We start from the raw sequence: 27,204 nt of genomic DNA, 5'->3' as shown, positions 1-27,204 counted from the left end.
TTTTTTTTTTTAAATAATTGAAATTTAGAGTTATTTTGGTCATTTATCAAGTTTTCTTTTTTTTTTAAGGTGGCATTTAAATCTCTTTTTTTAATATATATGTATTTTTTTTATCCTTATAAGAAGTAGAAAGCAGTTACGATGGTCATTTTACTTTTTAAATATGTATATTAAAACGTATTCAAAGATGATGGGTTTACTTGTGTTTCTGTAGAGTCTGAATTCAGTGTTTATTTGAGTGAAATCACTGCAGTCTGGTTGCTGTGAAGAGGGCATCATGCTGGCAAGTTCTGTGTAATAATTGTCCAAATCCCTTCAGATTTTGTCCAAAAGAAAACACTTTAGCTCCTAGGAAATATTGGTTATAACCACCAAGGACACCCTCCAGATGTCAGTGTGTTTTTGGTCCAGTGGGTGACACGTTAAACCAACATTTTTGATGCTCTTGTCGGTTTATATTGAATATATTGTAACATTTAGGTTAAACATCCCAGAACAGATATAAGTAGTTGTGTAAAAATGTGCAGTTTGAGGGACAGTGAGGTCGTCCTTCACCAGTCTGTGATGTGTTTGTCTTTGCACACACTCTTTGTGTATCCCAACACACACTCTTTGTTTATCCCAACACACACTCTTTGTTCATCCCCACACACACTCTGTTACGTGTAGACGCAGGAGAGCCTGCAGCCGGACTCAGACTCAAAGTTGTTTGTGTTTCCCTCGCAGCCTCCGAACCAGAACTGAGCGCAGGCGTTAGCTTCGGGGTCGTAGTACCATCGAACGACGTACTGTCGACAGGACCCGGGGTCCAGAGGGAGAGAGCAGCCCTCTGCGAGACAGGAAACATGCAATACGTGTTATTACATTAAAGGGCTCCTATCATGCTGTTTCTAGGCATTTATTATGGGTCTCAGAAATATAGAAATATAGAAAAAACATGTCCCTGAAGTTGCTCTGTTCCTGCATTTGAGATCGATCTCAATTGTATATTGACTTTCTTCATTATTAAATATTCCATTCCCCACGTACTTATGTATAAAAGACAGAAAAGAGTGCATGTTGTATGATAGGAGACCTTTAAGAACTTCCTCCACATGGCATTAAAGGGTTAGTCCATCTATTGGTCATCTTTTTCTTTGTCTCTTTACGTATTTTCTTTGTCTATGTGTTACTCTCTGTCAAAGCGTCTTTGGGGTTCTAGAAAAGCGCTATATAAGTGTCATGTATTATTATTATTATTATTGTTATTATTGTGTGTGTACCTGTCAGTGATGAGTCTGTCAGAGGAGGGTCAGGAGGGCTGATGGGAGTCCTCGTGCTCTCAGGAGGTTTCAGCCAATCGGTCGGGGTCTGAGGACCGACCACTGATCCCAGAACCTTCACCAGCTTGGTATCAATGGGGCTCCCATCAGGTCCTGTGTCCTGGGACTGGGGAGGGGAGGTCACTGGGAGCTCAAACTGGGGAGAAGAGGGGCTCAGATTAGACACTCTTACATCTCGTCTATAGGCAAGTTTATATATACAGCACTTTTCAACACAAGGCAATTCAAAGTGCTTTACAAAAATCAAAGACATTAAGAGCATAAAACACATTATAAACATTAAAAAGCAAAGTTAATAAAAACATGAATAACACGGAACATGAATAAAAGTTACAGAGCAGTGTGAGATGTGAAGTAAACCACTTCTCTTTTCAATTCCCAGAATAACGATATTTAAACCTGTTAACCCTATAATTAAATAGATAGTAAAATAAGCAGCTTTACTTGAATATGTTCCTTAGCGGGGAACTCGTTGTAGCGTCGCTCTTCCGGAGCCTTCAGTTGGATTTCCATTGGTGGAAACACAGAGTTTGGTAGAAATGCTATCGCGTCGTTCTGATCACAAATCTGACTCAGCAGTTTGCTTTCCAGAGCTGTAGCAAAGAAACGTCATTAGAAAATAAAATCATTACGGGTAGGAATACATGACAGGAGATGATGAAGACAAGGAAGGTGGGGAGATGAAGATACCAAAGTAAATCTTTTTTCTGTTATTCTCAGAATTTTGACAATTTTCTGAATGTTTACTTTTTCCACAGGGTTAGGGTAAGGGGTTAGGAAAATGGTTGCACATTTTTCAGAATATCTTTTCGATCATTTTTACATTTTTCCGAAAATCTCTACATTTTTTTCCGAAAATGTCTAAAGATTTTTCGAAAATTTCTACATTTTTTTCAGAAAAATTCTACTTTTTTTTCAGAAAAATTCTACTTTTTTTTCAGAAAAATTCTACTTTTTTTACAGAACAATTGTACTTTTTTTCAGAAAAATTCTACTTTTTTTCAGAAAAATTCTACTTTTTTTTCAGAAAAATTCTACTTTTTTTTCAGAAAAATTCTAAAGAAATTTCAGAACAATTCTACATTTTTATCAGAACAATTCTACATTTTTTTCAGAAAAATTCTACTTTTTTTTCAGAACAATTGTACATTTTTATCAGAAGAATTCTACATTTTTTTCAGAACAATTGCACATTTTTTTCAGAAAAATTCTACATTTTTTTCAGAAAAATTCTACATTTTCATCAGAAAAATTCTACTTTTTTTTCAGAAAAATTCCACATTTTTTTCAGAACAATTCTACATTTTTTTGGGTTTTGACTTGAAGCAGAATTTTACTTTTATTTTTGGAAATGTTACTTATTTCGCACGATTATTTCGCAGAACAATTCTACTTTTTTTTCAGAAAAATTCTACATTTTTTTCAGAAAAATTCTACATTTTTTTCAGAAAAATTCTAAAAAAAATTCAGAACAATTCTAAAAAAAATTCAGAACAATTCTACATTTTTATCAGAACAATTCTACATTTTTTTCAGAAAGATTCTACTTTTTTTTCAGAAAAATTCTACATTTTTTTCAGAAAAATTCTACCTTTTTTTCAGAACAATTCTACATTTTTTTCAGAACAATTCTACATTTTTTTCAGAACAATTCTACATTTTTTTGGGTTTTGACTTGAAGCAGAATTTTACTTTTATTTTTGGAAATGTTACTTATTTCGCACGATTATTTCGCAGAAAAATTCTAAAGAAAATTTCAGAAAAATTCTACATTTTTTTCAGAAAAATTCTAAAACAATGTCAGAACAATTCTACATTTTTTTCAGAAAAATTCTACATTTTTTTCAGAAAAATTCTACTTTTTTTTCAGAACAATTGTACATTTTTATCAGAAAAATTCTACATTTTTTTCAGAACAATTGTACATTTTTTTCAGAAAAATTGTACATTTTTTTCAGAACAATTGTACATTTTTTTCAGAAAAATTCTACATTTTTTTCAAAACAATTCTACATTTTTTTGGGTTTTGACTTGAAGCAGAATTTTACTTTTATTTTTGGAAATGTTACTTATTTCGCACGATTCTTATTTTTTTGTTGACTTTTTTTGCATTATTTCATATTTTTCCGGAATTATTATTTGAATAAGAATCATAATTCTGAGGATTGTCGTTTATTAGAGATGTTAGCCATGACATAGAGCACTTACTGTTAAGCGTCCTGAAGTCATCTATCAGGTAAACGTGCTCTTCTTTGGGATCCGAGGCGATCGCATCCATCTGAGCCTGGAACTCTTCTCTCAGAGGGTCCGTATTGTTCCCGACTCCTATCACAAACATCTCGATGCCTTGCTCATGGGCCACTGCTGCTGTTTCTTCAAACTGCATGAGGTCTCGGGGGTCTGCCTGTCCGTCCGTCAGCACCACGGCTACCTTCCTGACGCCCGGCCTGGACACCTGGAACAGCTGATTGGCTCGATGGATGGCACTCCCTGTGAACGTGCCTTCGCCTAGGTACGGCATATTTCTGACGGCCGCCTTGATCTCATCCTGGCTGGCGATTGGCTGCAAGCTGACCACCACCATCTCAACGTGGCTGAACAGAACCACGCCGATCCGACCCGCCTCCTGGCTCACCTTCAGAGTGTAAACACAACCTTTACTCAAGTAGAAGTACAGATACTTGTGTTTAAAAATACTCTGGTAAAAGTAGAAGTACTGACTAAACTTCTTTACACAAGTAAAAGTAAAGAAGTATGGGCTTCGAAATGTACTTAAGTACAGTAACGAAGTATTTGTACTCCACTACTTCCCATCTCTACTCACCGTCACTCGATCAATAAGAGCGATCACAAAGTCCTTCACCAACTCAAAGTTCTCTGGACCGACGCTCTCTGAGCTGTCGATCACAAACACCAGCTCCAAAGGGCTCTGTCTGCACTTCAGACCACATCCTGGGCAAAAGATACCAGAGATCATTTTAAAATGCTAAAGGAAATCTGCTGGGGTGCATACCAACACAAATCAACCATTGCAAAAAAAAGTTTTCAACAAGTACTACAGTATCTTTCTAATGATCAACTTATAACATTACATTTATATCATGAGATGTTTCATGAGATTATTGAACCCATGAGCTCCAGACAAAGCAGCACAGAAACACGTTTAAAAATGTGTGATTTTACCACAGATCTCCCTGATGATCATGATGACCTCTTCTCTCTGTGGAAAGAAAAGAGACACACAATAAGGTCTTACATTTTGTTATGTTAAGATTTAAAGATCAGTGTATTTTCTCCCAGTCATTTGACTCACGGTCAGACCTGGTTCTCCGCTTGCTCCTGGTTCCCCCTGAAAGAATAAAACCAGATTACGACCAATATCAGAGTGTTTGGCTAATCTCTACAGGAGAGAGCATAGTGATGCTATATAAGGGAGTCTCTTGGATCCATGTGCCGCTAACTGGCATCATCTGACATTCTTTACTAACTATTTAATTACAAAGACTGATCAACTCTAATGGCGCAGTTCCACTACACGGTCGGCCTCGGCCACGCTCGGTACGGCTCGGTACGGCTTGGCCTTAACAGGGCCGACTCACTTCATGCTGCGCTTCCATTACAGTTTAGGAACTGGGGTAGTTACTATAGTAACGCAGTGTAGGCGGAGCCGTGACGTCATCTTCAATGAGAACTCCAGAAACACAACACAGCCGTTAGCTGTTAGCACTCAGAGCTCACAGCTCCTTATATATGTTCAGAAACTCGACAAAAGTTAAACAAGTACACACCACAGACTGCCTGTGTCATGGTGAATACAGTCGCTGCTTTATTTATGTCTGTATAGGCCGTTGTTGTGAGTGTGGACGGTCGGAGCATATACTGCGTTAGCTTAGCCAATCTCCATCTAGAAAAACACGCATTTTAAAAGGTTTTTCGCCTGCCGTCTGTCTGCAGACTTGACAAAGCATTAATTCATGGTTTTTACTAACCGGTATCAGTATGTTGTTACTTCGGCATCATTTTGAAACGTGTATTACAATTAAATCACGGTCAAATATGTCCATCTTGTTGTAGTTGTAGCCCCGTTGCCAGCGCTCCTCTCTCTAGTTTAGCATACTCAGCCCGACTCAGCCCTGTTTGTTGGCCTCGATAGAACCACAATTTTCTCGGGCCAGAAAAGACGTGAAAAAGTGGCCCCGGGCCGGAACTAGGCCTAGTGGAAGCGCAACCAAAAACGGGCACGGCACGGCACGACACGGCACGCTTAAAGCGAGCTCCGCGCTGTAGTGGAACTGCGCCATAAGTCAGTTTCTACCAGAGGCCAGGGTTAGCATTCTACGAGCTAACAGCGCTAACAGAGACGTTCAGGCACATTTGTTAAATCAAGTGTCTCAGAGTTGTTCATAGAAGTCCCGCTCCAAATCTAAAGTTCTTAAATATTGCAGCATTTCAGGAACAGGACAGATCTTCTTTGAACCCGTTGGTCTGAATGACAATAGATTGGAGTTTGAATCAGCCTGAAATGTGCAGATTGGAGCCTGAATCTGTTCTATTTTCTCAACATTAGAATTGAAAACAACAACGCTATCAAACACTTCTTTTATAGTTCATATTTCACATGAAATAAAGAGGCAGTACCAACAAAGAGAAAAGGAAGCTTTGCTCCCTAAACGTATTCCAGCTGAAAAACCTTTCAAAGACAGCGTTAATCATCTCAGACCCTTTAAGACCTTTTCTGTTTTATAACCAATGAAGTATTTCTAGTGTTACCGTGAGTCCATTGGCTCCTGGTTCTCCGAGGTCTCCTCTCTCTCCTTTCTTTCCCAGGTCTCCAGGAACGCCTCTGTTACCCTGTGGAGAAAACGCTCTTTACTTCAGAACATTAGGTAATCATTGTATTTGTTTTATTTGACCTTTATTTAACCAGGAGAGGTCTCATTGAGAATAAAAATCAATCTTTCTCAAGAGAGTCCTGGCCCAAGAAAGGAGACAGCAGCAGAGTTACAGACGATCACAACACAGAGAGTCTCTTTCCACAGAGGGGACACATGTTGATGTAGAAGAGACATGAAGAAGAGGGGACACATGTTGATGTAGAAGAGACGTGAAGAAGAGGGGACACATGTTGATGTAGAAGAGACGTGAAGAAGAGGGGACACATGTTGATGTAGAAGAGACATGAAGAAGAGGGGACACATGTTGATGTAGAAGAGACATGAAGAAGAGGGGACACATGTTGATGTAGAAGAGACATGAAGAAGAGGGGACACATGTTGATGTAGAAGAGACATGAAGAAGAGGGGACACATGTTGATGTAGAAGAGACATGAAGAAGAGGGGACACATGTTGATGTAGAAGAGACATGAAGAAGAGGGGACACGTGTTGATGTAGAAGAGACATGAAGAAGAGGGGACACGTGTTGATGTAGAAGAGACATGAAGAAGAGGATTTAGCAGAATAGGGGGCCTTTAAAGAAAGCATCTCTCTGAGTCTCATCTCTCTGAGTCTCATCTCTCTGAGTCTCATCTCTCTGAGTCTCATCTCTCTGAGTCTCAGCTCTTTGAGTCTCATCTCTCTGAGTCTCATCTCTCTGAGTCTCAGCTCTCTGAGTCTCAGCTCTCTGAGTCTCAGCTCTCTGAGTCTCATCTCTCTGAGTCTCATCTCTCTGAGTCTCAGCTCTTTGAGTCTCATCTCTCTGAGTCTCATCTCTCTGAGTCTCAGCTCTTTGAGTCTCATCTCTCTGAGTCTCATCTCTCTGAGTCTCAGCTCTCTGAGTCTCATCTCTCTGAGTCTCATCTCTCTGAGTCTCAGCTCTCTGAGTCTCAGCTCTCTGAGTCTCATTTCTCTGAGTCTCATCTCTCTGAGTCTCAGCTCTCTGAGTCTCAGCTCTCTGAGTCTCAGCTCTCTGAGTCTCAGCTCTCTGAGTCTCATCTCTCTGAGTCTCAGCTCTTTGAGTCTCAGCTCTCTGAGTCTCAGCTCTCTGAGTCTCATTTCTCTGAGTCTCATCTCTCTGAGTCTCATCTCTCTGAGTCTCAGCTCTTTGAGTCTCATCTCTCTGAGTCTCAGCTCTCTGAGTCTCATCTCTCTGAGTCTCAGCTCTCTGAGTCTCATCTCTCTGAGTCTCATCTCTCTGAGTCTCAGCTCTCTGAGTCTCAGCTCTCTGAGTCTCATTTCTCTGAGTCTCATCTCTCTGAGTCTCATCTCTCTGAGTCTCAGCTCTCTGAGTCTCAGCTCTTTGAGTCTCATCTCTCTGAGTCTCAGCTCTCTGAGTCTCATCTCTCTGAGTCTCATCTCTCTGAGTCTCAGCTCTCTGAGTCTCATCTCTCTGAGTCTCATCTCTCTGAGTCTCAGCTCTCTGAGTCTCAGCTCTCTGAGTCTCATCTCTCTGAGTCTCAGCTCTCTGAGTCTCATCTCTCTGAGTCTCAGCTCTCTGAGTCTCAGCTCTCTTACCCCATTCACACCAATGGTGTTTCAGGGCCGGTTCGGTGCTGGTGCTTGAAAAGCACCGGGTTTTCCTGTTCACACCGCAGCGTGCCTCTAAGCTCCGGAATCCGGTTCGTTTCGAGCACCAAAAAGTTGTCCGTCTAGAAGCAAGAACTGCATACGTCACGCTTACGTCGGAGGGGGGCGAGATTAACCTGAGATAACAGTTAAGGCGAGTACGGCAAATAAAAGTTGTAACCAGCAGTAGTGCTGAGCAAAGTGACTAGAACGCAACCACACACTTGTTAAAAAAAACACACTTTATAAAGTCAGGCAACACTAACCAGGCTTCGTGTGATTCTGTTTATTTGTACCTTACTTTGACCATCCGTTCGCTGTTATTGATCATTGTGGAGAGCAGGCAGACGTTTTGTTTGTTATTATAGCAGCTATCGGATGGAATCAATACATGGGCTGCACAGGTTGTCATGTCCGACTATCACAAGTAGAATCATAATGAAAAATACGCCGGTAAAAAGTGCCTGTAGAAATTGCTTAGCAAGTAGTCAGTTTAGCTTCGGTTGCTATGCTAACATCACCCATGTTATACCAGAGACACTTTCATAACAGCGTTGTGATGCCAAACAGCGTCAATTCAGACTGACACCAAACAGCGTCAATTCAGACTGACACACATTCACTTAAGGGAAACTGGGGATATGTATCAGCTGCTTGTGTGACAGTCAGACAGTGAATACTTTAGAGCCGTGTGAGCTAACCCGGAGCTAACGGGAGAATAAACTCCCGTGGAAGAGCAGCCAGCACTGCAGCGGTCGGTAAATGCCGCTGAAACACATTAATAAACAATGAACCACGGCACTCTGGAGAAAAGTATAAGGTTGGAGAAGTCGTTATTTAATTTAATCTGGCTTCGTATGATTAAAAGCAACACGATCATCGACCCGACGCAGTCCCCGGCCCGTTGTTGTTGTGAGGTGAGCTCCGTTGGGGAGAAACTCAGCGATGTAAACTGTGACGTCATGACGCAGCAGCGGCAGCACCAGTCGGGCTCTGAGCGGTGTGATCAGAGCGGGAGCTGAACCGAAGAACCGGTTCTGAACCAGAAAAGCTCTAGCACGGAGCTTGAAGGGGAAAAGCCTTGGTGTGAAAGGGGTATCTGAGTCTCAGCTCTCTGAGTCTCAGCTCTCTGAGTCTCATCTCTCTGAGTCTCATCTCTCTGAGTCTCATCTCTCTGAGTCTCAGCTCTCTGAGTCTCATCTCTCTGAGTCTCAGCTCTCTGAGTCTCATCTCTCTGAGTCTCAGCTCTCTGAGTCTCAGCTCTCTGAGTCTCATCTCTCTGAGTCTCATCTCTCTGAGTCTCAGCTCTCTGAGTCTCATCTCTCTGAGTCTCATCTCTCTGAGTCTCATCTCTCTGAGTCTCATCTCTCTGAGTCTCAGCTCTCTGAGTCTCAGCTCTCTGAGTCTCATCTCTCTGAGTCTCAGCTCTCTGAGTCTCATCTCTCTGAGTCTCATCTCTCTGAGTCTCATCTCTCTGAGTCTCAGCTCTTTGAGTCTCAGCTCTCTGAGTCTCAGCTCTCTGAGCAGCTGCTTCAAAGCCTCAGGAGCAGAGAAACTAAACCTCTTCTCCAGTTCAGTACCAAGAGGCAAAGTGTAGTTCTGTGTAAATGTGAGTACCTTCTCCCCTGGTACTCCATCCCCTGGAAGCCCCCGAGGACCCAGAGGCCCCTTGAAGCCAGGCTCTCCCTACGAATAAGAAAAGGTCAATTAATAAACAACACGAGGGTATCATCGGCATGCAGGGACATCCTGAAGTCCTGTCCATGGAGAGGACACTACGGAGGGGTTTGAGGTAACAGCAAAGGCTAACGACATAAAAGGAGACAGTGGTCTATTGTAGTACATTTATCATTAAGTCTCCTTTAAGTATACTTCCTTCTCTGGTTTGATTTTCCTGCAGTTTGAATGAACATCTAGCTAATCATTTTCACTTCCTTAGAACAGACAGAAGGCCATTGTTAGGATTGATATTAGGTTTGTAATTACCATGTATGCAAGTTTCAACCGTCTGGCCAACACTTCCTGTAATGTAAATTGCTGAGACCTTCCCCTTTCCTCGCTCTTGAGCAGGGATGGGCAAATGGCAGCCCGGGGGCCGCATGCGGGAGGGAGGGGGAGCGGCAGGGAGGAACGCCAGGTGTCTGTGTGGACACTCCCCTTATTGTGCGTCAGCAGAGACTACAAGTGTCTTAGGTTCCAGTTAGACAACTAATGTCTGGGTTAGTGTTCATGACTTCATGTTTATGTCATCTTAATGGTTAATCTCAATGCACACACATTTTCCGTGCTTTCCAATAGTTTCCAATAGTTTTATTCCACTGTTAAATAACCTGTTCAATACAAACATGCCACTTGTAAACATTAAATAACATTTCTGTGAACTGATATTTGTTTAGTGAGCTTATTAGAGGATGTTCCCTGAAAGATTGTGAAATGTCAATGAATATGTCAGACTTAGTATATTTGTTAATAATTACATATAATACATGGAATGTGTGTGTGTGTGTGTGTGTGTGTGTGTGTGTGTGTGTGTGTGTGTGTGTGTGTGTGTGTTCCAAGTGAATCTGCGGCCCCCTGGTGGCCAGTACATAAATGATGTGGCCCCCACCACCATCCAAGTTGCCCATCCCTGCTCTTCAGTGTATTAAGTGCTTGTATTTTCTGTTGCATGTGATCAGATCTAGTAATAATGAGCTTGTGCTAGATTCTGTCCTTTCAGCTGAAATAGATGAACTCGCTTTAATGCTTTGACTGTTTTGACTTTATTAAATAACACAACTTTTTTAACTTCTATTATTTGTTCATTTTTTACCAAACAGCTTGTTTTTGTGTGGAATTTCCTCCACATGGTCATCCATAACATTTTAATGTAATGGATGAGAGAGTATTATTATTATTATTGATACTGTATGATGTTGGTCATCAAGGATGTGTATCGAACCGATGCTTAGCGACCAACATAATGATTACTTGTCAAGGGTTTTGATCAGGATGTTTTGTGGCTGTGGCTCCGCAGATGAAATGGTTTTCCACCAATCGGAGGGTCGACATGTCAAACTGTCCATGGGCAAAAACCTACATTTGAGGGAGGCTGTGGTGCAGTGGACTAGCGCCTTGGTGTACGGATCAGGGGAGCACAGGTTCAAACCCCACTGCAGTCAGCATGTCGTTGTGTCCCTGAGACACTTCACCCCAAATTGCTCCTGTGGGGATTGCCCACAGTATTGAGTATGTGAGTCGCTTTGGATAAAAGCGTCTAACAAGTAACGTGTCATGTAATGAGAGTGAAGGGTTATCCCTCCTGACGACCAGGCGGCCCCTCAATGGGCTCTGCCGTTATGAGGACGTTTTGGTGAACTCTGGACTCGTGTAAAAGCAGTTTTTAGAGCTCAAACAGTCTCTAAATGTTCTGTATCACATGCATGTCCTACCTTTGGCCCCTGGATGCCCTCTCCTGGAGGCCCCATCAGACCTGAAGGTCCACTCTGCCCCGTAGAGCCCTGAGGATACAACACATCACGGTACTTTAAAAATACAAGGCTTCATAAACTCATGATGAAATAGAGAGGGTTTTGAAACACACACTGACCTTGGGTCCATAGAGTCCAATCCCAGGAGGGCCTGATGGTCCTGGTACCCCCGACAAACCTCTGTCGCCCTGAAGAACAGACACAGATACACCAATATCATCTACAGCATTATACAAGTCTCTGTTTTAGTCTACCTATTTATCTTCTTGGACACATTTGAGTTTGTTCTATCGACAGTCTTTGGTACGATCGATCCACATGACGTGCTCTACATTCTGCTGCCATGTCCACATTTATGAAGAGGTGTTATGTTCGAAGAATCAAAATACCTTTATTCGTATTGAAACACTATTCGATAAAGAGCATGCACATACTATTACAAGAAGTTATTCCAATTTACAAGAAATATGTTAAAGCAGTCTCTAATCGGTGAATCATCTTCAGGTTTACGTTACGCTTCGTCTTTTCTAGAAATGTTTTCAAATTGCTTGCAAACATTTTTTTTTTAACTATGGTATGTTCAATGGAACTACATTTCCCATGAGCCTTAGCAAATCCTCATTCATATTAACACTTTATTTTATTTTTATTTCCAGTTGTGTGTAACAACATTAAAGGTCCCATGTCATGGCCATTTCTACTGATCATAGTTCCATTGTTGAGGTCTACTAGAATAGATTTATATTGTTCAATGTTCCAAACTCACATTGGTTTCTCATACAGCATCTCTGTATAGTATGTGTATTCACTCTCTGTCCTCCATGCCTTGTTGGAGCTCCTGCCCCCTCCTCCCTGTGAGCCCACTGTGCTCTGATTGGTCAGCTCGCCCACTCTGTTCTGATGAGTCCACCACCGTTACAGCTGGACATTAGTGATTATGTGTTACAATTGCGTTTGTTAGCAACCAGGAAATGACACCAGTAATGACAAACAGATGAGAATGCTGCGTGGGGTCTGGGTGGCGTGTTGGCGGGACGTAGCGCGGCTCGCTGCTCCGCCCTTTGAGGCTCGAGGAGCGGACAGTGTGAGCTGGATTACTGTAGTCGTTTCCTGGTTGCTGCGTGGGGTCTGCGAGACAGCGAGACATCGCGAAACTCAGCCTGAACTCTGCCTGAGCACCATGGACGCGGGAAGGGGGGGTGCTGAGGGGGCTGCAGCACCCCCATCTGCGAGGCTCCACTAGCACCCGCACCCGCCGCTGAGAGAGTGTGTGTGTGTGAGGAGCTCCACGGATTGGTCCATTTGGATCGTCGTTACGTCGCTTGGTTCCCGGAAGAAAACAATAGAAAAAGAGAAATCCCCAACGAGGCGTTCTGGGGCAGCACAGACAGGTCTTCTCTGTGTTAGAGTTTTACTCGCTACAGGGTGTACTTTGAGGGTGTGTGACTCTGTAGACCGTTTACATGCATAAAAAGCTACATAACACACAGGGGACGGGTAAGAACCAGAAAAGCATGACATGGGACCTTTAAACACAGGTCAAAATGTTGAATCTGTTCACATAGCCCTGAAATATAATTTTTTTTAAAACAATTTTCTCACTTCTGTATGGTGAATGGCACTACATTTCCCATGAGCCTTAGCACCCTCACTTCCTGCATTGTGTTGCCTCACCTTAGCTCCAGGTAGTCCTTTCCCTTCTGGTCCCATCTCTCCTGGAAGTCCCGGTAATCCAGGCCGACCCTAACGATCACAGAAAACATGTTAACTTTCAAACTTCTGCTTTAAATATGAGGATAATGAAAGTTGAATGAGTGTTTCCTCTCACCTGAGGTCCTGGGGAACTTTCTCCCTTCATCCCTGGAGGTCCAACAGGTCCATTGTTCCCTTTGGTGCCCTGAATGAGGACAGGAAGTGAGACATTGCTGGTGTATCTGCATATTAGCAAACAACAATACTGACCTACAGGTGCACATATTCAGATTTATGGTTTATTTAAAATCTCTATATTCAAAAAACATGTAATTCAACAAATAATTATCTGTTTTCAAGTAACCAAAAGGACAAATGTCTTACTGTATTTATTAGTTAAAAATGGGTAAACCTATTCTCCTTAATTCTAACTTTCTCCATACAGTTTGTCCTCTGTTGTTAATACTTGATATTTGCTTTGAGAAAAATAATCAAAGAAATATGTGACCGGATCAGTTTGTATAACTCTGCTGCTCCATGCATTTCATACATGAAGCATATATATATATATATATATATATATATATGAATCAATATAGTGATTATATTCTGTGCTCACGTTACCTTCGGCCCAATGATTCCCAGACCGTGTTCTCCCACAGCTCCTGAAGGTCCCACAGGCCCCAGATCCCCCTGTTAGAGAACCATTAACTCTCATTAAAACTGCTGTTAGATATTTATACTCTCAGAACAGGGAGAAGTACTCAGATCATGTACTTTAGTAAAAGTAGAAGTACTCAGATCTTGTACTTGAGTAGAAGTAGAAGTACTCAGATCATGTACTTTAGTAAAAGTAGAAGTACTCAGATCTTGTACTTGAGTAAAAGTAGAAGTACCAGAGTGTAGGAATACTCTGTTACAGTAAAAGTCCTGCATTCAAAATGTTACTCAAGTAAAAGTAGAAAAGTATTATCATCAAAATATAGTGAAAGTAGCGACAGTAAAAGTAGTCATTGTGCAGATTGGTCCATTTCAGAATAATATCTATGATGTGTTTTATAATGATTGATCATGAAAGTGTTCTCAAAGCTGGTAAAGGTGCAGCTAGTTTGAATGACTTTGTATACTGCAGGGTAGCTTGTGGATTTACTCCAGGTGGAACTAAAGTCTGATTTAACACTTGATTATATTTCACATCATTCATCCACATCTGTGACGTAACTAAAGTAAATGTACTTAGGTACTTCCCACCTCTGCCTTTCTCTCAGCCTGAATGCTGATATTTCTCAACATGACGGGAACATCATTTACATTTCCTTTGAAGCACGTCAGTAGAAATGTTCTGCGGTGAGCACTGTGTGCGCAAGGTCAGCGTCACACAGGTGTGTCGTTTCCAAAGAATTCAGTGGAGCTGGTTTTGCTTCTGATTGTTACCTGATCCCTTCATTCAGAGCACACCTGAATAACTCCTCATTGTAAACCATGCACTCAAGAACAAACAGGAAGTGGGTGTCACCGCTTTTTTTACAATGGATAATCTCGATCGCAGGATTAACCCGTCAGTCTGGGTTCATGTGTTTGTGTGTGTGTGTGAATGAAGATTAAAAGATAAGGCAAACAAAGAGAGAGAGTGTGTGTGTGTGTGTGTGTGTGTGTGTGTGTGTGTGTGTGTGTGTGTGTGTGTGTGTGTGTGTGTGTGTGTGTGTGTGTGTGTGTGTGTGTGTGTGTGTGTGTGTGTGTCACCTTAGGTCCAGGTAAGCCTCTGCCGGCTTGTCCTTGTAGTCCCAGTTGTCCTGGAGTCCCCGGCTCCCCCTGAACAACAGAATCAAAAACCAGTGAGTAAAAAAAGATTAATGCAACCATGTGTTCCCTCTCCTGTAGCGTGTTCTCTAGGTTTCAGTGCATGTAGGGGGCGTGTGGCGCAGTGGATAGAGCGTTGGTGTTCGGATCAAGGGAGCACAGGTTCAAACCCCACTGCAGTCACCATGTCGTTGTGTCCCTGAGACACTTCACCCCAAAGTGCTCCTGTGGGGATTGTCCACAGTATTGAGTATGTAAGTCGCTTTGGATAAAAGCGTCTAACAAGTGACATGTAATGTAAATGGTCTGCAAAGGCCAAAATCTATGTGTCCCTTCTCCTGAAGCGTCTTCTCTAGGTTTCAGTGCATGTAAATGGTGTGCAAAGGTTAAACTCCCTGTGTTCTCTAGGTTTTAGTGCATGTAAATGGTCTGCAAAGGCCAAAATATGTGTCCCCTCTCCTGAAGCGTCTTCTCTAGGTTTTAGTGCATGTAAATGGTCTGCAAAGGCCAAAATCCACAGAACACACTTTGGACATGGTGACATCACTATGGAACACTCCCTAAGGGCTCCTATTGGCTAGTGCTCCAACACATTGTACGTGCTAGGCTAAGGGGCGGGACATCTCTCAGCAGTTGACCAATCACAGCAGCTAACATTACAAACAAATTACAAAATTGGGCTAAATTAAGTAATTATTCTGCTGTTTAACGTGCCTTTGCTCCTGAAGGTCCAACGGGTCCGGGGGAACCTGAGAGGCCCCGAGACCCTCGCTCCCCTCTGTCTCCCTGTGGAAAACACAAAATACATATATATAAATATATATAAGCGTCTTACAATAAGTGCAATTAACCACAAAGAAACTACTGCAAGAATCCTGCACGTACATGAGCTTCAAATAACCCGTAACCATAACCCGTAATCATAGTCTGTTGAATTCAGAAAGGATATTTGCTCTTACAGGTAGATTCAAACGTTTAACAGAAAAAGGTATTCATTATTTTCATGATTTTCTTAGATTTTTTAGATAATAGAAAATATAAAACTCTCTGTCAATGTTGTTCTGCTAAATTGTAAAGCACTTTGGAATTGTATTTGTGCATGCAAGGTGCTATGTCAATTAAGTTAATTCATAATCCAGTCAGTCACTTTGCATGAAAACAAGTCAATAATTGACCTTTTCATCGTCACACATGCACAGCGTTGAATTATCTCAGTGTTAACCCCATGCAAGGTCAAATAAACCAATATTCCCAGAGTATGTGAGTATAATACTTGTGTTTTACCTTTTCTCCGTGGATTCCTTTCCCCACCGCCCCCTCCAGTCCTCTCACACCTGGCAACCCCATCTCTCCCTGCAAACAAAAACAAACACATTTTAAATCAGAAGCTCATCAACTGGTTTTGAGTTTACACAGAGCAGGAACCAGCAGGGAAAACGTGAGGAGACTTCCTGTTGAGACTTTTATCCCCTGGCTTTCATTTCTGGCTTTATGTTTATTATTATCATTATGTGTGTGTGTGTGTGTGTGTGTGTGTGTGTGTGTGTGTGTGTGTGTGTGTGTGTGTGTGTGTGTGTGTGTGTGTGTGTGTGTGTGTGTGTGTGTGTGTGTGTGTGTGTGTGTGTGTGTGTGTGTGTGTGTGTGTGTGAGTAACAGTTGACCTCTGACCCACCTTAGACCCCACAGCTCCGTCCTCTCCAGGAATACCGGGAATCCCTGCAGTCCCACCAGGACCTGGATCCCCCTGAGGAACACAGATACACTCAAAGTCCACTGAGCATCATATTAAACATGTGTTTATTAAAGGAGGTTCATCTTACCTTCGCTCCTGGTTCTCCTAAGCCCCGCCCCCCCTGAGATCCAGGCTCTCCAGGGAAGCCCTGCTCACCCTGTGGAGATTTTATTTAATGTATCTCTCATTTCTTTGAATAATACTGTATATACACCACCCTCCTCTGTTACTGACCTTTGGACCAACGATCCCCAGTCCAGGAGGCCCTCGGGGGCCCGAAGGTCCCGATGGCCCAAAGTCCCCCTGAAACCAGACACAAAACTGACATTTTAATGTTTTTTACGCAAATAAAGAATAATTAGTGGTAAAAATCTGTTAAATTATGACATACAACGTAAAGAATAACATATATATATTTTAGTAATAATGATATCATCTATTTATAATTGTAAATGTATATTGTATGTCGACATACATTTAGATGTACATTTTGTTAAAAGATGTGTAATTATAATTTGTAAGTCAATAATATTTTGGTTTATCAATTTGATACTGCTGAAGTGTTTACAGTATCATAATTGTCTTGTTTCATTTCATTATCATTATGTTTTGTATTATTGTTTAACACCTTCAAAATAAATTAAATAAATTAAATTAATTTAATTTAATTTACTTAATTAAATTAATTAAGTAAATTAAATTAATTAAATCATTGCTCTTGCCTTTTCTCCTTGAATGCCGGCCCCTGGAAACCCGACCATGCCGGGGGCCCCGGGGGCTCCTGAGTGTCCCTGAGGGTGAGACAGGTGACAGGTGAGACAGGTGACAGGTGACACAGGTGACACAGGTGAGACAGGTGACACAGGTGAGACAGGTGACATGTGAGACAGGTGACAGGTGAGACAGGTGAGACAGGTGACAGGTGAGACAGATGAGACAGGTGACAGGTGAGACAGATGACAGGTGAGACAGGTATCATGGGTTTTATCTGGGTGTGTATGAGTTTAACAGCCAAACTCACCTTATCCCCTTTAGACCCGACACCTGGGAGGCCCCGGCTGCCTTTCAGACCCTCGTAACCCCGGGCCCCCTGAAAAAAATTGCATTTTGAATACTTAAGTCATGTATTTATAATGTGAAACAAACATATTTTATTTTATTATATCAATATAAAAAATGGAATACTTCCCACATCAGTTTCTTTTATTACTTAAATACAGGAAATGTACTTAGTTACATTTACTGCCAGGTAAGTCTTATATTTAAGCAATAGCTCACGACAGGCCGTGGTATATGGCCATTATATCACAGTTAAGGGGCGTGGAATCACGCCCCTTAACTGTGATATAATGGCCATATACCACGGCCTGTCGTGAGATATTGCTTAAATATACTTTTTTCAGGACATACAGGAAAATAAATCAGGATCTAGAGATTGTGAGGAACGCTCCAACACTCCAAAGTCCCTCTAGGGGTCCATGTACCCACTTTTTTAGAGTATTTGCTCCCTCTATGTTTTGAACACACATCTCATAGTTCATCCTTCACACTGAAGACCGTCCTGAATACAGAGCATCAACTAGTTCCTGAACAGTGTCCTTCACATGCTGATATCCAAGAGAGGGAGTTACACAGTCACAAGATGGAGGAATAGAAAGCAGTATTCAATGTTTACTTCAGATTAGCTCCACGTCAGAAATGAGCATGCTTGTCATATGTCTATCTCCATAGAGGCTGAATCATCATGTTCATCACATAGCTATCATATGCCTAAAACAGTCCTGATGCTCTTCTAGGTAATCACACATCCTGTCATGTACACAGCTACAGTTGGGATACCTTTGTCATCATGTTACTCTCATGTTGGAAGAGGACATTCAGGATTTTCCCAACATGATGTAAAGATATAATGTGCTCTGTGAACCAGTTTCTCACCGTGGATCCTGGAAGTCCCTCACCTGGAACTCCTGCAGACCCCTGCATGCCTGGAGGCCCCGATGGACCCTAAAGCAACAACAGGACATGTTAAATAAACAGATATTACATTAAATATTTAAGAAAATAAAAGATATGACCTTTTTTCTCAGAAATGTCAGAAAAAGTAATTGTTTTTCTTTTATTTGACTTTTTCCCAAAAGTACAAAACATTTCTGAAAAAATGACAGATTTATGTCACAGAATTCTGAGAAAGAAAGTCAGTCTCTCGTTTATTCTGTAAATAACTGCCGTTTATTGGTTATCTTAACGTTGAGATAAGATAAGATAAGAAGTACTTTATTGATCCCAAGTTGGGAAATGTTTGCGTTGCAGAATCAAAAGACAAGGCGTTGCACAATACAAATTAAAAGACTAGAAATAAACAATCCAATATGTAAACATCTCAATAGAAATAAAATAGCATTAAAAAAAAGTAGAAAATATACATGTTGGATTACAAATGTACAGTAACAAAATATAAAGCAGGATATTATAAATACATAAGTATGTGAGGAATGGAATATTAAATATTAGATTGAATATAAATGTTCATTTCATTTCATTTCAAACCTTTATTTATGCAGGTGAATCCCATTGAGATCATTGATCTCTTTTTCAAGGGTGACCTGCTAAAATGTAATGTAAATGGCTGCTTGTCACTTAATTAATTAATTAAGTAATTCACATTAATGATGTGCCCGTCTGTTTCCTGTAGATATTGAATTGCTCTTTTTTCTGCTCTGTTAGTGAACAGTTTGATTATCATGCTGCTGAGTTTGTTGTATTTCTGTAACTCTGGAACAACCATTTCCTCTGAGATAAATAAAGTCTTATCTTAAATGTGTAATGGCACAGTAATACTGTGGAAAATACCCAAATATGTATATACGTTCATTTTCATTCATTTCTTATTTTAAAGTTACTTAAAGGTGGGGTAGGTAATTTTGGAGAAACCGGCTCGAGATCGCTAGAATTTGAAAATACACAACCGGAGAAAATCTGCCACTTCCTTACAGAGCCCCTCCTCCAACACACACGTACGCGCACATGACCAATGAGGGCACGAGATAAGTTTGTGCACAGATGGAAGGCTGACAGGCAGGTAGGCCATCCAATCATTTTAGCCGGCCGGCTAAAATGATTGGTCGTGCTTTTTACAGTACTACGGCTTCCACAGATGATATTTTGTTATGGATTTTTTGTCAAAGCACTTCAGATATTCATTGCTATCGGGATGTTAAGAGCATTCCATGGAATATAACAAAAAGTGTATCTCGAGCCGGTTTCTCAAACTTACCTACCCCACCTTTAACTTTATATAATTTTATCTTTGATTTAATCTTGTGTGAATCTGGTCTGTCCTGTTTTTCAACCCTGTTGCTGTTAAACTACTGAATTAGTTAAAGGTCCTAACCCGTCCCCCGGTAATGTCTTTGTTAATGTGTAGAGTATGTTTTTAAGGGTGTGTGTAAGGCGTTAATCCAGTTAGACCCTTCCCTTAGTGTTGGGCAATATGACAAAATAACAGCTTTGTTTGATTACAGTCACTGCTGATGAAGACTTTACCGTCATGCCATTTGAAGACGTCTGCAGCCACACACACACACACACACACACACACACACACACACACACACACACACACACACACACACACACACACACACACACACACACACACACACTTAACTGTATATAATTGTATTTGTATCTTTGATTGTATTAATCTCTAATCTGTGTGAATCTGTCCTGTTTTTCATTCTCAGCCTGTTGCTGTTAAACCACTGAGTTTCCCCACGGGGATTAATAAAGCTCCATCGTATCGTATCTTCTCGTATCTTATCGTAAATAATTTCTGATGTATTTCGTGAACTCACCGGAGTCCCTGCTTCTCCGACCCCCATCAGTCCAGGAGCTCCATGTCTTCCCTGGTTCCCCTTGTCACCCTGAAGGTGTAAGTGTATAGATTAGAGATCAACTGAAAAGTAACCCTAATTGTATATTTAAAGAAACACTCAGAAGTACCTTTGGACCAGGGAACCCCATGCCGTTATCTCCTGGAGGTCCAGATGCTCCCCCGAGGCCTCGCTCACCCTTTAGAGGAGGGGAACAGACAATCAAAAATCAGCAATTAGCTTCTTAACGATATTTACTGGATGTAGAGTTGAGATCTGACGACCAGTGTTCGTACTTTGGATCCAGACGTCCCCTCTGGACCCGGGTCTCCAGGGGAACCCCACGCTCCCTGAAACAGGAACACAACAGGAAGTCAAAGATTAAATACCATCAAAGGAATATAATATAATAAATAGATAGATAGATTTCACATTTAACACACTGGGAGCAGAGAGTGTGTCAGAGGATTGAGCTGTGAGCGCCCTCTGCTGGAATCTAAGAGCAGTGTGAGTATATATAGGTTCTCCAGACGGAGCTCTGACACAGATTGAAATTGTATCATGAGTCATGTTACCACATTTTAAAATTGACAGGACTTTCCTGCATTTTTTCAAAGTTTTGGAATCTTTTTCGGAATTACGACTTTTTTCCAAATATTCATTTTTTCTCTGAATTCAGACTTTTACTCAAAAATCTGACTTGTTTTGGAGTATAACTTTTTTTTAGACTTCTAACACTTTTCCATACTCAGATACTATAATTTTTCCAAAAATAAAATCTAAATGTTTTCTAAATTCTGACTTTTCGAACGATTCTGACTGACATGTGGCCCTAATCATCTTCTGTATTTTTTATAGAGTGGGCATTTAACAGATCTAATGTTTGTTACCTTTGAAATGTATGTGATATTATGCAAAAAAGTATCAAACGTTTGAGAGGTTGTCTCAAAACTGTGAGAAGAGTCAGTCTTCACATCACTAATGCAGTGGGCTCGTATGCAATACAGTTAGGTTTTAGAAAATGGAATATAGAATACCTTTGATTTGTAGTGAACGGGCCAACACATTAAAAAGGCTGGTCCTTACACATTGAGATAATGTCATAATTCAAAGGCGTAAACTGACGTTATATTCGAGGTGTTTCAGGACTGGGTTATGCTCTGGTTCTCCAGTACATTTCATGGGAACTAGCGACAGATCAGAATGAAGTTTGTCTGCTGAAGTCCAAAGAGCATTTAAGAAGGCAGGGATAGATGGATAAAATGTGCCCAAATCCTAATCCTCTGGGACAACGTCTGCTCAAAGAAACTGGCCCAAACAGAGCCAACAGAGCCAACAGAGCCAACAGAGCACACAAACCAAACAGAGCAGTCTGGATTCCCCGCTTTGGAAAGGCTACATTCACGAGGGTTAAGATCTAAATCCACCGCTCACATTCCTCCAGTGCAGAGTGGGAGATGGACTCTGGGAGCGGGGGGGAGGGGGATATTTCAATGTGACCACAACCCATTCAGGAATCAAGAATCTCCAACTCTGACTTTTGTTAAAAATTATGGATTTTTGTAGAATATTATGGATTTTTGATTAAAATTATGATTATTTTCTCAAATTCTGACTTTTGTTAAAACATTTAGAATTTTTTTTAAAAGGACAATGAGTGCTTCTGCACGGATGTGGGGGGAGGGCGGCACGGGAATATTTCAATGTGACCACAACCCATTCAGGTTTCAAGAATGTTAGGGGCCGAATTCTGACTTTTTTCTCCAATTCTGACTTAATTTGAATGATCACTTTTTCAGAGTTTTTTATTTTGGAGAAATTTGAATTTTTTTCTAAGATTTTCACTTTTTTCAGAAGTATTACTTGTTTTGGAATGTCTTTTTTTTCTTGGGTTTCTGACTTTAAAACAAAAATCAGATTTTGATCTCAACATCTTAAAAAGATCTGACTTTTTTTTTTGAAAAATCTGACATTGTTTTTTCCAAATTATGACTTTTTCTAAATTATGACGTTTTTTTTCTAAATTACGACTTGTCAAAAATCCGGTCTGGGGGCACGGAAAAATGTAAATGTGACCGCAGGTGTGAAAAATCAAAGGCCCAGATCTCACCTGCTCTGCTCTGGGGCCTCTGGGGCCCGGAGGTCCCTCTGCACCCTGAGGACACACATCAATAAAGTATAAAACACACAGAAAAACACATATTGTTGAGTAAAATAAAAAAAGGATGACATCTACCTGTTCTCCCTTTTTACCGACGGTTCCACATTCCCCCTGTTCTCCCTGGAGGATACAGACAATGGAGAAACAGTGATTGTAGATTACAGAAGACATCTTCATAATATGGACACAAAGCCAAGTGTCTTTTCATAAAGTCTGCAAGATTTATAGAGTTTAAACGACTGTGTATGGTTTAAAGTAAGTACGTTTAAAATACAGTGGTGAATGCATCCTGAATTTTAAAAAAGCATTGTTAAAACTCATTATATTTAGAAATGATAATATACATACCCTTTCCCCTTCGCCGCCAGGTCGACCCTATAGAAAGAGAGAGTTTGATTAAATAAATCAAACAGTCAACCAACCATCATGCAACTGAAAGTCAACCAACCAACCAATGTGAGATGTCAATCATATCTAGCCAATTGTGGTATTTTATCTACTTAAAAACGATGGATGTAACCAATATAGGGTTGGGCGATATAGGAAAATGAAACAATACCACAATATGTGTTCCTAAACACCTTAAATATTGATATTACAAATATAGGATAATAATTTAATGGTCAGATCAAGTCTGAAATGCTCCTTGCATCCCAGCAGCTCCATGTGTAACATCAACAGACAGATATCAAGACACAATACATGAAAAACAAACAACAAACATTGAACATAACAGCAGGATCAGTGAGAGCTGCTCAAAGAGCCTTCAGCGTGCATTGGAAAACGACCCCTGCATGGTTAATAGCACATTGCTTCTTACTTTAAGTTTTAGAACAACACTGAAATGCCAACTCAATCCACATGGATCCCCTTTATGATTCCTCAGATGCAAAGCTTAACCAGGAAAGGTTTTGGGAACATATTTGGTGATTACCTGAAGGCCCCCCATCCCTGGACGTCCGTTGATGCCGGATTCCCCCTGCAGTGATCGAGTTCAGACAAAACAGAACATCAAACGTCACTTTGGGGATTCTCTCTGTATCTAGAGCTGGATTACGGAAACAATGGAGACTTACACGAAATCCCTTTGGACCCGGACCTCCATCAGACCCCGGATCGCCTGGCTTCCCCTACATGAGAGCAGGGTGAGTTAGTTTCAGAGAAGTACACACATCCTTTACTCAAGTAGAAGTAAAGAAGTATGGGCTTCGACATGTACTTAAGTAAAAAGTATCATAACTACCAGATCCTAATGTCATGATTTCTTTTCAAGATTCTGAATGTGTTTCAGAATTCTGACTTAGCCAAATATGTATTCAGAAATCTTACTTTTTTCTAAATGATGACTTGTTTTTTTTCTTCAGATTTCTGACTTTTGCTCAATTTCTTTTGAAAGATTTTCTGATCTTCTGAATTTCTTTAAAAAATCTGACTTTTTTCCACATTTTTCCCCTACATGAAAGCAGAGGAACAGAATGAGAATATTTGGGCCCCCTCTTTAGTCCAGACTCTGTGTGTTTTTAGGAAAAGGTGAGTCTGGTGCGACCTGTCTGTAACCCGCCGGCCAACAAAGACCTCCACCTCAGATCTCCTGTGTTTGCTCGAGTGTAATCTTCCATCGTTGACCTTTGTTTCTTTCTAAGGGCCCCTCCAGCAGAGAAAACAGCCTTTCAGCCCCCCCACCACCTGCTACACTTACACTGTGGGAACGCTTCCTGCTCGCTCACATCCTTTTCTTTGTGTGGTTTTGAACGTAGGCCAGACGCACCTGCTAGTGGACGCCTGAGGCTGGGACAGTGAAGCTAACCGTGGCTAAATGTGCTACAGCTTCAGAAACTATGAACTATTTGATCTGTGTTATTGTGTTGCTCTGTTGGAGGAGCCTGTGACCTCAGATCTTCATTGACACATCTACACTGTAGCTATGTACACATGACAATAAAAGCCTTGAATCCTTGAATCCTTGAAACGATGCAGATATAAAAACCCAAATGTTCCACATGAAGAAACATCTTCAGCAACTCAACAACACCTGCAGCATTTAGAGAACTTTCAGCAACTTGAGGAGACATGCGCAGCGTTTACTAAAAGCTGCAGAAACCAAACGCTGAAGAAGCTGGTTCCTCAAGTGACTGAATTTTGAATAAAAATGTTGCAAAGAGGCTGAATTAGGCTCTTCATTGTGAAGCATTTAAAGCAGGGGTCTCAAACTCAAGGCCCGGGGGCCAAATCCGGCCCGCGACTTCGTTTTATGTGGCCCCGCAAGAGCTTGCAAAGAATATAATACGTTTATTATACGGTTACATGCCGCTTTACAGAAGCAGGTTGCCCATAAACTACATGTCCCACAATGCATCTCGTTTTGTGACATGCGCACTGAAGAGACTTGCAATTATTTGCCCTGGACTTCTGCTTTGTAGTTAATTACTAAGTTATTATCCTATCCGATAATAATCCAATTCAGAGGCAATGATATAATATGATACATTATTTTATATATATATTATATATTTATGTAGTTACAACCGGCCCTTTGAGTGCAACCTTTATGCGAATGTGGCCCGCGATGAAATTGAGTTTGACACCCCTGATTTAAAGCAAATAGTCCACGTTGGAGTGGATGCAGAAGTTATCGGAGCCTAACGAACCCTCTCTGTCTCTCAAAGCCTTGAACAGATGGACTAGAAACCACAAGACCAAACCTGGGTAACATTGGCCGGAAGTGATGATAAACGAATGTGTTCAGTTGATGATACAAATGGCATTTCATCAGGCTGAATAAGCACTGTGGCTCCTATAAGTATCACTCAAAGTAATCCAGTACTAAGTATCTAAACTTCTGCAATCAGACGATAATACATAGTTCATATTTGTCATTTAGGATGCGATTATCCACTCACCGGGTTTCCTGTGTGCCCCCTCTCCCCCCTCTCACACAGACAGGACTTCGGCTGAGGGCACTGAAATAAAGACATGAGAAATAATAAATATATAAAGAACTGAATCGACGATGTGCTTGAGATACACAGAGGAGAAAGGATAAGGCCTTCGTTGTGCGTGAACCAATGACCACACCGTTCTTAAATAATAACACAGAATATGATCATGTGAGGAAATAATCATCATAGTACTTACCCCAGTTTTTACAATTGTGTTCTGAAAGAAAACAAAGACAGTTGGACAGTTATTTAAAGTCCAAACCTGCAGGAATAGTTAACTCAAGACAAGACAAGACAAGGCTCAACCTCGGACCAAGAGCTGCTGAAACGTGGCTTGTTTTTAGGTCTGTTTTACATTTGTTGCTTTCATTGTTTAACTTTATCCCACCAGTTTCAATACTGTAACCCCACAGTGAGCAGCTATCAAATACTCAGCCTGTGGTAACTTGAATGCTGGAAGAAAACTCTCATGCATGCCTCAACGGTGAACAATGAATCCAAAATTGAAGTCAATTAGGGCCGCGATTAACAACAGCAAAACCCCTTATCAGTCCTATGCTCCCTACTTCCCAAACACATGCGTTCTTACTCAAACATTACTATTTAAAACACCTCTGCACAAACAGTCTCGTGCTCAGGTGCCTCAAGCTTAGTGTATAAGAAGGTTTTAGATTTTGTTTAAATGTGGCCCTCGTTGTTTCAAAGTTTCTAGATTCTTTGAAACTAGTTTTTCTTTACAAATTCAAGGTGAACCAAGGAGGAGTATTCGGTATCCAGTTCTTTAGGTACATCAGAGTATCAGGTTCTGCTTCTCTTGTTGTGCATGCCAGTAGATTTGTGAATCAGTAAACCTAATAAAACGTATGTGACCCCGGACCCCACACACACTCACCAGTTCATTGAAGAGTTTGTCGTCCAGCTGTTTGTCCGTGAGACTCAGCAGGTATCTCTGCGGCGGGGCGCTGGCGATGGACCTCAGTTTCTCGCTCATCTGTGCGTCCGTCGGCAGGTCCGAGAGCCGGAGAATGAACATCCGGATGTTTTGCTGCTTGGCTTCAGCGGCAGCAGCAACAGCACTTGGACTTCGAGGGTGATCCGATCCGTCCGTCATTAGTAGCGCCACCCGGAGGCTGCTGGAGGAAGTTTCACGCCCGAATAACTGCGTGGCGTTGGAGATACCGTACGCCGAATAGGTGCCGTGTCCGATGAACGCCATGGAGGAAACGCGGCTCTGGAACACGTCCAGATCCTGCCAGTCTCTGAAGTTGTGCTCCAGGGAGACGGAGCTGCTGTACTGCAGCGCGGCGAGACGGAGACGCAGACGCCAGCCGGTCGAATGCAGCTGCGTGAGTCTGGAGCTGAAACGCAGGATGAAGGCCTTCTGACGCTCGAACAGAAGAGACTTGGCTCTCTCCGAACTGTCCACGATGAACATGAGCTCCACCGGGCAGATCAGGGCTGGATCAGGAGCAGAGAGACAGAGGGTTTACAATCTACAGTCAGACGGGTTCAAAAGACGTGTCCAAAGGTCTGTAGAAAGGGCCGATCTGGATACAATAATGTATTTCATGGCTTTAAACACGTACTTTTGGCCTCATTATGGAGGACCTGGTTGTCGTCTCTCTGCCCTTTCCTCTTCCTCTTCTGGCCTCTCGCTGGACTCCACAGAGCGAGAGTCAGGATGGAAACCTTCAGGAGCCACGGAAGAGTCAT

The 27,204-nt window shown here is 41.5% G+C and overlaps 1 protein-coding gene across 1 annotated transcript; it reads right to left on the bottom strand.

The window, feature by feature from the left end:
* Positions 1–111: 111 nt before the first annotated feature.
* Positions 112–27,204, bottom strand: col28a1a (collagen, type XXVIII, alpha 1a). The gene is made up of 34 exons (XM_034131078.1): positions 27,078–27,204; positions 26,369–26,949; positions 25,453–25,512; positions 23,629–23,682; positions 23,487–23,531; positions 22,901–22,927; positions 22,628–22,672; positions 22,502–22,546; positions 20,688–20,741; positions 20,522–20,590; positions 20,374–20,442; positions 18,455–18,523; positions 17,541–17,609; positions 17,242–17,310; positions 16,754–16,822; positions 16,608–16,676; positions 16,460–16,531; positions 16,072–16,140; positions 15,502–15,573; positions 14,731–14,799; positions 13,612–13,680; positions 13,124–13,192; positions 12,970–13,038; positions 11,415–11,483; positions 11,257–11,325; positions 9,443–9,511; positions 6,093–6,173; positions 4,636–4,671; positions 4,506–4,542; positions 4,147–4,274; positions 3,531–3,957; positions 1,767–1,915; positions 1,263–1,458; positions 112–829 (listed from the first exon to the last, which is right to left on the bottom strand). Exons 1-34 carry the CDS (start codon positions 27,202–27,204, stop codon positions 660–662), a joined length of 3,441 nt encoding a protein of 1,146 aa, XP_033986969.1. The 3' UTR covers positions 112–659.

This window comes from Trematomus bernacchii, unplaced genomic scaffold (genome assembly GCF_902827165.1).
Source record: "Trematomus bernacchii unplaced genomic scaffold, fTreBer1.1, whole genome shotgun sequence".
NCBI lineage: Eukaryota > Metazoa > Chordata > Actinopteri > Perciformes > Nototheniidae > Trematomus > Trematomus bernacchii.
Note: the sequence above shows the minus strand (reverse complement) of the source record. Positions and strands in the feature narration are given on the sequence as shown.

Bases quoted from the DNA above. Each gene is read 5' to 3' on its own strand.
- col28a1a (XM_034131078.1), bottom strand. From the start codon at position 27,204: ATGACTCTTCCGTGGCTCCTGAAGGTTTCCATCCTGACTCTCGCTCTG. The intron at 26,950-27,077 runs GTACGTGTTTAA...CTCCTGATCCAG, and splicing joins CCTCCATAATGAGGCCAAAA to CCCTGATCTGCCCGGTGGAG. The intron at 13,193-13,611 runs GTAACGTGAGCA...GTCCTCATTCAG, and splicing joins TGGGAATCATTGGGCCGAAG to GGCACCAAAGGGAACAATGG.